This window comes from Malaclemys terrapin, chromosome 7 (assembly GCF_027887155.1).
Source record: "Malaclemys terrapin pileata isolate rMalTer1 chromosome 7, rMalTer1.hap1, whole genome shotgun sequence".
Lineage (NCBI taxonomy): Eukaryota > Metazoa > Chordata > Testudines > Emydidae > Malaclemys > Malaclemys terrapin.
In genome coordinates, this window is record NC_071511.1 from 28092632 (window position 1) to 28106019 (window position 13388).

At 39.0% G+C, this 13388-nt stretch overlaps 1 protein-coding gene across 2 annotated transcripts in view; it reads right to left on the bottom strand.

Moving 5' to 3' along the window:
- Window positions 1–13388, bottom strand: part of CACNA1D (calcium voltage-gated channel subunit alpha1 D) — a 398008-nt gene that overhangs the window by 301681 nt on the left and 82939 nt on the right. For both annotated transcript variants that reach the window (XM_054033680.1, XM_054033681.1), the window contains exon 3: window positions 11035–11140. In XM_054033680.1, the coding sequence (XP_053889655.1) occupies window positions 11035–11140 (106 nt within the window). The remainder of the gene's footprint in view (window positions 1–11034; window positions 11141–13388) is intronic.

The window sequence follows — 13388 nt, forward strand, 5'->3', positions numbered from 1 at the left end:
TAATACATATGTAAAATGATTTTGTCAGATCAATAGTATTATTGCCACAAGGGCTTCTATAAATACCAATTGTCATCTGTGTGTCATGTGATCTTGCTGAAACAGCCTTCTGTGGTACCATTCCCAACCAGCTGGACAGTTCGCTTGAGCATATTTGCAAACACCCAAAACAACATGCTATTTTTGTTAACCGAAATGCCAAATTCTGCTGAATGGAATGTTGACTGCCAATGGCCAGAGATGTCTGTTCTGGCTTCCTGGGCATAGCGTCTCTCTAGGCAAGTGGCTAAACTCCCCACTACACATTCTGGGGCTTTCATCCTGCAGAGTAGCAAGTACTGGATTAACATTTCAAATGCAGAGTAAACACCGTATGAAAGCTGACTGCGTCTTCTGAGACTTCTAACATTAATTCCCCCAAATTTACTTGCCTGCTGCTGTTTACCTAGATGTCACTGTTGTTGCTGGGTCACCATGGGAACTGTGGCTGTTCCTTCTGTTTTTATATTGCCACTACCAGTCATTTTCACTTCACCAAAATTTGCTGCCAAAACATTTTGCATCTTGAAAAACTGAAATGAAGCCTCTGATAATGCACTGAATGCTGAATTTGTGGGGTTCAGCATCCAACCAGCCAAACCCTTCTCATTAAGAGCAATATCAGAAGCAGTCGGTTAAGATGCTGAGCACATCAAGATCTTTAATGTGTTTATCCTCACACCACCTCTCAGAGGTAGGGAAATACTATTATCCCCATATTACAAATGGGGGAGAGGCTAAGTGACTTGTCCAAGGTCACACAGGAAGACTATAGCAAAGCAAGGAATTGAATCCTCAAGTCCCAAGCTAACACTTTACCCACTGGACCATCCTTCCTCCCATTGCACTACTCCATAGTGTTCCTTAACTACCCTTATTCAAAGTTATCTATTGAATAGAGGAAAGATCTCCCTCTTTCTTTAGCTAGTAAAATAAATTTCCTCTCTGGTAACAATAAAATGTGTTTTGGGGAATATTTAATGTATTTTAGTAACATTTCCATTATAAAAATTGTCTGTGTTATGGAAGCCAAGTCATACAGCAATTAGATCATCCAAGCTGGATTACTACAACACACTCTATTTGGTTCTACTCTTGGGAAGCCTCCTCAAGCCTCATCTGTGCAGAACCCAGGAATCTGTCTTCTGGGTGGGATGAGTTAACATGAAAACAGGACACCTACGATCTGTACAATGCCCTAGCTGACTTCCTATTCAGTTCCAGGTGCAATTCAAGGCATTAGTGGCAATCTTTAAAACACTATCTGGTTTGACCCTCAGTTGTGAAATCTCTTCCTTTTCTATTTCATGCCCCAAGAGTTTAGGTCATTTCCACCGTTGGTATCTGGAGCTAGCTACATTGCTTTAGTTTAGGAAATCAGTGGCAAGGCATACTCAGCTGAAAGCACTCGCATTTGGAGCTTGTGTAACCCACAGACCTCCTGGGTGTGGTGTTCTGTCCCATCTAGTGGCACTGAGACCACTTGGCGAGAGCTAAATGAGCCTGTTCTACAGCCTTAGCTAACAGCCAGTTGGCTTTTAGCTCATGTGGTAGAGTCCCATGCACTAAGCTCCAGAGGCCCCACGTTCAGTGATGACCAGAGTTTGTCAGTGTTACACTTGCTTGCCTTGACTATCCATCAGAGCCCAAGCAGCATGAATTTCAGCTGATGCTGCAAAGCTTTTAGGCTCAATCATCTCTGAGTTCAATATTACTGTGTGTTTGTTTCTATTCTGATATTTTTAATTTGTTTTTGGTTAGTTTGCCTTAGGTTAGGTGAAGGGTAGAACTATTTGTGAGTTTTGAGCTAACAATTTTTCTATTTTTAATAATAAATGCACAGGACCTAAGCACCGTTGATATGGACACTATGCGGCATTAAATAAATAAATTATGCAACCTCAACTACCTCATTATCAATTTCTGAGGTAACATGGGGTAGGATTTTCAGAAAAACTCATCACTCGCTTAACTCTGCTCTCCTGGAAGTCATTGGAAAAACCATCCACTGAATTCAGTAGGAGCAGAGTTAGACCAATACTGAATGCTTATGAAAATCCCACACCAGATACCAACCATACAAGGTTTTAATAAACACGGCACTCTCTGTTGCACCTGGAAAATATTTCAATCTAGTGCTGATCACTGAACTTGAGAGTAATGTGCTCCTTGCAAGAAACATTCTTTAACAAATAGATAGCCATGTTCGGCACCAACTCAAGTTTTGGAGAGGTTTTACAGAGTAGGCCCACACTGAATAAATTGCAATCCAATCTTAACATGACATAGGCAAATGGGAATGTGATAGAATTCTCCAGTTTACAAAAACCTCTGGGGTGGGAAAATGCTTCAGAACCACAGTTTAAGAACATTTTGTTTATGCAGCAATTGAAATCACTGTTTTCTCAGGGAGTAAAGCTATATGAACTAGTGTTTATGTCAGGTTTACCTGCATTAACATTGGCTGGTAAATTGACAAATTACATTGTTTGCATATGTTCTGTAAAATGATTTGATAATCTTGGGTTATATATATTTTACATAATGCGTGCACATTAAACTACATACACATCAAACTTTTTTTTAAAAAGAAATGCCTCCTACTGAGGAGTCCTTACAGCTTTGCAAAAGGTTACTTACTGATGCATATTGTCCCTGTTTATAACTATCAAATGGCATTTTTATCATTGCTTTTAGAAAAGGAAGTCAAGTTGCTTTGTCAATCAAACAGCTATTGCATGTTTTGCTTATGTCAGAAAAGACGACAGAGTAATCAATGCACTGAAAAGATAACCACAACAAAAAACTTATCAAAACTATCTCAACCACACACAAAAAAAGTAACGAGGAGAGATTTCAAAGCCTACTTGATGTTAAGCTTGTTTTTAAAGGAAAAAAAGACATTTCCCATCATTTGGTTTTCAAAACTAAACTACTGACTTTCTCTCAAACCCTTTTGTTTACTCATAGAGTAAGCTATAAACACATTTTCACTTACTTTAATTGTCATTGATATTGAATTTCAGGTGGCATATCAGGTACAATTATATCTTATATTTTGAATGCTTTTTCAACTTAAACATATTGAGATTTTTCTTTATTAAAAAGAGCATTAGTCAATAGCTACACTACCTGTATTTTACACTTTGGCTAAAAAGTTATTGAAGGATTAGATACAATAAATAAAGTTTTAATTTCTCTGACATGTTTATCTGTTTGCTAAATAGCTGATATTATTTCCAGTAGAATCCAATCAATCCTTGCCTTTCCTGCATACTGATTAGTTGTCTAGCTTTTATGCTATAGATTGCACCAACTCTTTAAAAAAGGGAAGAAGGAGGATCCAGGGAACTACAGGCCAGTCAGCCTCACCTCAGGCACTGGAAAAATCATGGAGCAGGTCCTCAAGGAATCAATTATGAAACACTTAGAGGAGAGGAAAGTGATCAGGAACAGTCAGCATGGATTCACCAAGGGGAAGTCGTGCCTGACTAACCTAATTGCCTTCTATAATGAGATAACTGGCTCTGTGGATGAGGGGAAAGCAGTGGATGTGTTATTCCTTGACTTTAGCAAAGCTTTTGATACGGTCTCCCACAGTATTCTTGCCGCCAAGTTAAAGAAGTATGGGCTGGATGAATGGACTATAAAGTGGATAGAAAGCTGGCTAGATCATCGGGCTCAACGGGTACTGATCAATGGCTCCATGTCTAGTTGGCAGCCAGTTTCAAGCGGAGTGCCCCAAAGGTCGGTCCTGGGGCCGGTTTTGTTTAATATCTTTATTAATGATCTGGAGGATGGTGTGGACTGCACTCTCAGCAAGTTTGCAGATGACACTAAACTGGGTGGCGTGGTAGATACACTGGAGGGTAGGGATCGGATACAGAGGGACCTAGACAAATTAGAGGATTGGGCCAAAAAAAAAACCTGATGAGGTTCAACAAGGACAAGTGCAGAGTCCTGCACTTAGGACGGAAGAATCCCATGCACTGCTACAGACTAGGGACTGAATGGCTAGGTAGCAGTTCTGCAGAAAAGGACCTAGGGGTCACAGTGGACGAGAAGCTGGATATGAGTCAACAGTGTGCTCTTGTTGTCAAGAAGGCTAACGGCATTTTGGGCTGTATAAGTAGGGGCATTGCCAGCAGATCGAGGAACGTGACATTGGTGAGGCCTCATCTGGAGTACTGTGTCCAGTTTTGGGCCCCACACTACAAGAAGGATGTGGAAAAATTGGAAAGATTCCAGCGGAGGGCAACAAAAATGATTAGGGATCTGGAGCACATGACTTATGAGGAGAGGCTGAGGGAACTGGGATTGTTTAGTCTCCAGAAGAGAAGAATGAGGGGGGATTTGATAACTGATTTCAACTACCTGAAGGGGGGTTCCAAAGAGGATGGGGCTCGGCTGTTCTCAGTGGTGGCAGATGACAGAACAAGGAGCAATGGTCTCAAGTTGCAGTGGGGGAGGTCTAGGTTGGATATTAGAAAACACTATTTCACCAGGAGGGTGGTGAAGCACTGGAATGCGTTACCTAGGGAGGTGGTGGAATCTCCTTCCTTGGAGGTTTTTAAGGCCCGGCTTGACAAAGCCCTGGCTGGGATGATTTAGTTGGGAATTGGTCCTGCTTTGAGCAGGGGGTTGGACTAGATAACCTCCTGAGATCCCTTCCAACCCTGATATTCTATGATTCTATGATTCTAAAGAGTAAGCTTGAACTGAGAATCTGAATGTGGGACATATTGAAACAAAAAGATAAAAAATGTATATGATCTGGAGCACAGGCGGATGAGGGTGGGGTGGAGCACAGAGACCTTAGAACCAAAAGGACAAGTATAGAAAAGACAATAAATATATGGTGTTCAATTCTTTAAAATAACAGAAAAATTTAGCCATTAAACAAATGCATCTTCAGAGGCTTTTTTTACAAGAATGCTTTAAAAATTAATAATGGTATATACTGATTAGTTTCAGACTTTTATTAGAAGTTCATTGTGGATATAGGATTTCAATAAACTGGTGCAAGGTAAATGTATTTTTCAATTAGTATATTAATTTATCATGTGGCCTGGGGATTGAATGACTTGTGAGATTACTAATGAGATATGGCTATGGAACCTCTTGGTCCTATTGGGATCCAGGACTGACACCTCTTGGTCACAAGTTCGATTAGGTCTACAAAGTGTAGTCTTCTGCATTCCAAAACAGTGCCCTGGAATGCACTGTGTAGTTGACATTTCAACATCACACTAGTGGAATGGGCTTGCCTATGGGGGACTGACTGTGCCTCCTAGATCTGCCCAAGGAGGGGACCTCCTTTCTCTCACACAAACAATAGGAAGGTGACTGAGCCATTTCCATGGCAGTGTCATCCACTCTGGCTCCTCCAGCCCTATTAGGGTGGCAGGGATGGGCAGGCTGGGGGTATGACTGGCTGTGCCAAGAGCACTGCAAGACAGGGGATGTATGCTGTCCTTTCTTCAGTCGTAATGGGGATTCTCCCAAAAAAGCAACACAGGCTGGGGAAGCATTATCTTTCCTGTAGAGCCCGCTCCTTTTAAGAGGATCCCCAGAGGCAGCTGTGGCGAGAGCTGCCAGGGACACAGAGTTAATGAACACATATGAGGGCCTCTGTGCAGATGGCTCTAGCACTTGGTGATCTGCTATAGTCCATGTGAAGTCCTAACAATCCTTGAGATTCTTGATTGAGCCTCACAGCCTATTCCCTGGAGACATCAATCCCACCAATGAAACAATGTGTGGGGTTTAAACACAGGAGGGGCCATCCAGCCCAGTATAAGCAAAGTCCAGATTCCTTGTACATAGTATTGACTGGTTCAGTACAGGTTCATGTTTATTATTCCTATCTTATTCCTAGGAAAAAACAACAAGAAGAGCCTCATAGGAATCCCAGCACAGTGGCAAAAATGCAGACTTATTTACACCAGCCTGCCAGCACATTTCAGAGTGAGAAGCAGAGCACACTAATCAGAGAGAAGCACTGCCCAAGCAAGATAAGGAAAGTTCCCATACCACAGAGGGAACGCAAGGTGGGGAGAGAAGACAAAGCAGGGGTAAGCAGAAAGGGGGAAAAGGAGATGATGCAGTGGGGTAGTGTAAAGGAGGAAATAAAAGAAGAGAAACTGAGTGAGGTAGAGCAAGGAAGACAGGAGGAGAAGGCAAACAAAGGGGAAGAAGAGGAAAAATAGAGGTAACTGATAGGACAGAGACAACAGATATCAAGAAGAGAAGAACTGGGGTGGTAAGCACAAAGAAAGAGACATGAAGGGAAATAGCATAACACAGAAGGGCAGCAAAACTGAAAAGAGAAGAGAAAAGAAAGAAACAAAAGAAAAATACAGGGAGGAAATCCATCTGGCCAGAAACAGTGCCTCATAGCAGCCACTGACAGGAGACAGTGCTAAAAGAAGAGCTGATTCAGATACTTGGAAGACTCAAAGCACCTGAAATACCAGAGGGAAGGAGAAAGAAATCATTTAAAAGTCTGAATAGTGAGCTAATGCTCAAATAGTCCATCCCAGAATGTACCGGCCCAGTGTTCCTGCTACAGGATAGTAATGATTTCCACAGAAGTCAATAGGGATTTCTTGTATCAACTGGAAGAACTGAGCCCAAACTGAATGTTAGGTTTCCAGTTTCTGCTCAGTCAGTGGGAGTTTTCATTGAGTGAGGATTATTTAAAAACATAACAAAGACTTCATGATTTGGTTCAATAACTAGTTTTCAAGAATAGCATTTGTCATTGTAAGAATGGTCTGCAATACATTTCAAGCAGTTCAGACAAGCATGAGCACATTGCTCCATTCAGGTAGAGGAGACTTCCCCCACTGGCATACATCAAAGCGGCTCAGTCAGAGGAAGGAAAAAATTTCAAAAAGGCTCAAACATGCATGTACCTGCTCAATCCAAGACTTGTCAGATTGGTGAGCAGCCAAGCACAGCCCTACCTGACAATTTAATTCTCCACTGCCTGCTTTGCCTGAAACACATTGCTCCCTTCTTTCTTCTATGTCCTCCAGGCCTGGTAGGCAGTGAAGTATCAATAGCTAAAGGGAGAGGAAGTACCATCAAGAGAACCCTAGTGGAAGAAGATGGTCATACTGCCTTCCCAGTCCCTATAGCTAGGGAAAGAGAAGAGAGGGCAAAAGCCTCCTCTTTCCCACTCAGGAGACAAGAAAAAGAGAGGATAAAGAGAGCAATACACACAGAGGAGCACACTGAACTCATCACAGCAGCCATGGACAGGAAATTTATGTTTACTAGACATCTATCAACCAAGGAGATACATAAGATTGGATACATAAGATCCCCACAGTGTAAGGAGAAAGAACCTGAGCTATCCATTCCCAACAGCAAGAAGGGGAGTGTGCTGGGCTTAGAGCTTCTAACACTACACAACAACCTTCCCTTCTTCCTTTTGATTTACTGAATGTTAGTTCTTTACAATTTATTTCATAGTAGACAGGTGGCCATATCACAAAAACCATAATCACCACCACTGACACCTTTGATGGCTGTCTCAGCAGACACAAGTAACTGAATATGCACAGATAATGAACAACCCTCTCATCCTTAGGCCTTGTCCATATTAATTTTTTCTTAAATTACTGCATTGTTACAATAAAAATGGTGCAAATCCCTCTAGAAAATAACTTCCTGAAGTTTGAGAGTTGAAAATTGACTCACTTGACTCACTTCCAAAATCTAAGACATGAGCTATTTTTAAAGTTTATTAATGTACATATATTTGAGCCATTAATACTGTTAGTCATATCCATTTCTATTTGCCCTGTGACGTCTTTCATATATTTGTAATCAAATTAATTTGTCATAAAATGTATTTTATAATGAATATTGTGATGTATAATTGATTTTGTTTACTGTTTTCAATGGAGAATGAGTTGCACAATATATTTTTGCAAGTTAAGTCAGCAATAGAGAACTGAAAAAGCATTCCTCATCAAAGGGACTCACCAATAGCTCAGCCAGTTGTGTGATCTAATACTTCACTGATTGAGCTATAAGCAAGGATTTACTCTCAGAATTTGTCTCCTGGACCACCCAACTGGGTCTTGGAAAGCCACAGGAAGGGAGCTCTTCTATTACAGAACGTCTATTCTGCATGTCTAAAGTGGATAGAAGGCTCTGCTGCAGATTTCCCAAAGTTTGCAGGAGAAAAACACCTCTCCTGAGTACGCCTAAGATGTGCAGGATGGGAGATCCTCCCAAGGCCCTACTGCTCATCTGGGACAGACTCCTTTTCCAGTTCCCCACTGACCACTGCCCCACCTCTGTTTTCCCCATCCTCGAGCAGTGCTCCCTATCTAGGTTTTCAACTTCATAACCGTAAGCATATGTTTGATATGCTTACGTTTTTATGTATATAAATATTGCAAATGTAACAATTATGGCCCAAATTCTGAGCTGGTGTCAATTCATTTTACTCAATGGAGCAACACCGATTTACACCAGCTGACAACACAGTTCTCTATTTTAAAATGTTATACAAATTTAGAGCTATAAAATTTCCACCTTTACAATTTCCTTACATTTTAAATGACTGCTTTTTTAGTGATGTGTGTAATTGTTTATTTTGTTTTTAACTGCATTTATAAATTAAAGTTTATAGATAATCTGAAAGCCTATGAGATATTAGGACAGCCATTGACCAAACACAGACTAACATGAGCAAAGAGGAACAGAAGCTGGTGGAACTCAGACATAGTTGAAGAAGAGGACAATAACAGTTCTATAACATAAGTCTACTTCTTCCATTATACCACAGAACTCCCCCTATCTCACATCAATGAGTTCAGGGTCCAAGGGTCAGGAAGGGGCTGACGGGCAGTAGCCAACCTTCATGATAGGTTCTCGTGTGAGCCTAGAGGATTTCCAGGAAGATACCTACGTGCAGCTCCTGAAATCGGGCTATACTGGGCTATACTGAGTCCATAGATGCAGGATTCCACAGAAAAAGACATGTCAGTCAGTCCATTTCATGATGTACAGCTACCACCATGGAAACAGCCAATCCACTTTGATTCTAATCTATTCATTTTATTTGATCATATATATAATACAGATAAAATATGTGCCTTCCCTTTTATCTGACTTACTCTGACCCGGTATCAAAAAAATGCTGTCAAAATAAAAACACTAGATTAAATTCTGCTCTAGAGTTACTCAGAATTTACATCAATATAACACAGAGCAGAATGTGAATAGGAGAGTGATCAAGATGTAGAATTTGTTGATGTATATTAAAGGAGTCCAAAAAAAGCCTCTCTAAAATGCTAAAAAATGAATATGAATCTCTGTTTTAAAGACTATAATTTATTTCTGCTTAAAACAATATGGCTATATGAGTTTAAAAAGCTGGAAAGCAAGAAAGGAATAAGCACACACTTTAATCCTAAATGTTAACCCATTATAAAATTAGGTTAGAAAGATCTGAGTTCAGCTTTTGTAAAAACTATTGCTTAAAAACCCACCAAACTATAAAATTATTAGCCTCTCACACAAATATTTTACCCTTTTCATGTGATGCTTTATGAAATTAGTTATTAACAGAGACCTTCTGATGGATTGACAGCTATGGAGTTTTCTGCCCTGAATTTCTCAGAGAAAAAACAGACTGTTGATTGGCTCAGATATTCAGCTGCATAAATTGTTCTTTACATTGACCTGAATTAGTCTGCCTTTTGCCAGTGTTTTTATTGTCTATATTTGTTTAATCTTGTACCCTTGGTAAACAAAAAATGCACAAAATGAGTCAATGTATAAGAATTATCATCTATAGTAAAATAAACAAGATTACAAATTATAACCTGAACAAAGGTCTTCATTCATGTAAGGCTATGCATTAACCCAGATTTTCCACACAAAAATAATCCCACATTATCTGTTTACTAGTTTGGGTCCAATCCTGTGTTGTTGCTATTGTTTGGGGGTTTTTTGTTTGTTTTTTTACACACCCAAATCTCCCATGAGGATTTTGAGTGTGCAAAGACCGCACAGTCAGGACCTATGAACTCTTCCAGCTTTTCAAACGTATCATAAATGTTAAAAGTACTATTCAATATAAACAATGGAATTAGTCCAATGCAATCCAATATTAATACTGGATACAATAAGAATTACAAATACTATTATAAAATATATTCTTGCAATTACATTGCAATTTAAAAATTATTAATATAGATTTATGACAAACAATAAAACACAACTGTAGTAAATTATTTTTAATCCTAGATATACTCTGCTGTACATGATACACTTTTCACATTGCAACCCAGGTTAGAAATCTCTGTTATAGCAACAGCAGTCTCTTTTTAAAACTCAGCTTTAAAGTACATAAACATTCCTTTAGAATGTCTTCATTAAAACAATACCTCCCCCTTACAACATTTCATCTTTTTCCACTAGGGCAGTGTTCTAATTATATAACAACTATACAACAATGCCCATTGTATAAATTCTTGTCTTGGACTAGTTTATTATAAAGAAAAACCCTCAACTAATATAAACCCTAAAATATGGCTAAGAATTTAGCATTAAAATCTGAAAACACTTGAAACTAATATACCAGGAAGCACAGTATGACTTCAAGAAGACTGATTTCAAAAAACTAAAGAGCAAAAAAACAGCAAAGTAATTTTAATCTAAACAACAGTAACAGACAAATTAAATTACATTCTTTTATATGCAACACTATCATCAACGTATATTGCCCCAAAATTTTATAATTTTTGTCAATTCTCTTCTTACAGCAGATACTATAGAACACACATTGAAATTGACAACCAAAGCAGTGAAATATTTCAAAGACATTTTGTTTCAGAGTAACACTAAATGCCATTTTTTCTAACTAAAGCTATTATTCATACTGACAACTGCTCCCTAATATCAACAGTTAATTGTCAAAGTATATAATAAACCAACATAAATCTAGAAAGGAAATCAAAGAATACTTACCAAGTTATGATTAGTTGAATTAGAATCATCTTCTGGGAATGGGATGTAAACAGCTAAGGCCACACAATTGGCAAAAATAGCCAGTAGTATAAATATGTCAAATGGTCTGAAAAATCTTGTTAAGGAATATATGGATTTTGAATATATACATAACTCCAGTCTCATTCTGCTTTTGATTTCTACATCTTGTACTCACATTTTATTTTTAAAATGTCTGATTTTTTCATTACAATCTTTTGAGTGATGACTTTGACAACCAATTCTTCCTCAGCATCAATTATATCACCATACCCTATTGTTTTCGATCACAATGACATTGAAATGTCCTCTTTTCTTTTATGACAAGGAGCATAGCTACATTCATTCTGCCACACAGTATTTTATATTAAATTCTGAGATGTAAATCTAATCACACAATATTAAATCAATAAATTGGCCATTGGATTATATGGTATACTTACAAATCTATGCACATACACCTCCCATTAACCTTAATGGAAATTACATGCATCAAGGGAAGAATAAACAACACAGAGTGAAAATTGTAGTAGGGGACAAGGAAGGTCCCAGTGAAACAGAACTTCAGCAGTTTTGCAGTGTGAGGGCTGGAAAGCTGTGGCATGAGTATGCAGGAAGGTTCTGCACCTGTCTCACGTCTGTAACTGCTGCCTTCTGTATCAGGTCTGCCTCAGTCAGAGCTTGTAGATAAGGGTTTAAATAAGCAGAGCCAGGATGGAATAGGGACATGGTCACTTGTTCTGCAATTACATAGACCCAGTGGCTATCAACTTCCATGTAGAGGATATACAAGAATTGCAACCACTATCCTAGTCCAAGAGCTGAAATAGCAACAACAGGTAGCCAATCCCATTCCCACTGGGAACATGATTCCTCTTCCCCAAGAAATAAAAAAAACTTTTGAAGTTCACCCACACACAGCTCATTTACCCTGCCTGTGCACAGAATTTGGGTAGAGAAGCAAAATATTTCACTTATATTTATTTAGAGACATATACTATCCGCAACTCCATGCACAACTCTCACTGATTTCTATCTATGGGAATTTTGTATGTGCATCACGGGCAGTATATTGAAAATGGTCTTAATTGCCTTAGAGGCATAATCTCAGCGGATGAAATTCAATGCTATGCAGAGAGCCAGCACAAGGACTAGGCATACCTTAAAACCACTTAAGCCCTATTTTTCTGGCTTTCTTCACAGGAGAAAATTCATCCATCCTGAATAACAGACTTTATGTTTCCAACTCCCATTAAGATCAATGGTTGTTCTTTTATGTACAGTAGATCTCAACATACAAAGTAAGAACATACATCTATCTAAATCTGCATTTTTCTGCTAGCTGAAATGAGTAGATTATATCAATTTGCATTTTAGTAAATTACAACTTTGTTTTATGATGTAGTGCTACTGGGCCCAAATTCTGCTCTCAGTTATTCTACTCAGCCTGAGAGAGACCAGCTCACTGGAGTTTCTCTCACTTTATCCCTGTTTAAAGGAGAGCAGAATTTGGCCCACTAACTCTAACTTGTAATTAAATTATGTTTAAAAAATAACTCAAAAGAACATCTTTATAAAAGAGAGTAGCACTGGCCATTGCCAAATGTTTTATATTAACAGCTCTCAGCTGGAGGGTCTGTTCGAAGTAACACATTTATTTTGGCATTTAACAATCTACTTGCTAGCACAGTCATTTGCTATTAAAGGGAAATTATCTAGGTTGACAGGCCAAAATTTTACATCCCCTCCCCAGGACTCCCGCAAAATGATATTATCTGTTTCAAAATGTTACTTGAGATTTATGAAAAATACATTCTCTCAACTCTTCAAAAGAAGTTTTAAAATCCCAGCCCCAACCCCCCACCACTGAAGCAAGAAAAAACAACCAAAACAAAACATAAGCCATTGTGAATATATGCTAGCAGTTCTGCTCTCTCATCTATAACTATATAGGGAACATATCCAAATATGTGTTTTGGCTGTCGATATGTCTTAAAAGTTCAGATGAATCATGTACTGCAGATTACTTGTATGTGCTCAGAGTGAATCTGCAGCTTGGCTCCTAATGTCTCCCTACTTCTCCATTAGGTAAGCATTATTTTGAAAGGACTTCTGCATCTGGCTCACTGGGCCTAGCAGTAATGTAGCAAATTGCCATGCAGAAGATCTAGGCTTCACTTCTTGCTCCTTGGGCAGACAGGCTTGGGAGAGCTATAGGGCAATAGCCTGCGGAGAGGAAATACTTCATATTACTCAAGCAATTATGTATCTGCCAATTAGAATGAAGCATTGACAGGTTTTGTCCCATCAAGTCTCCCTTCATCAGAATGATAATG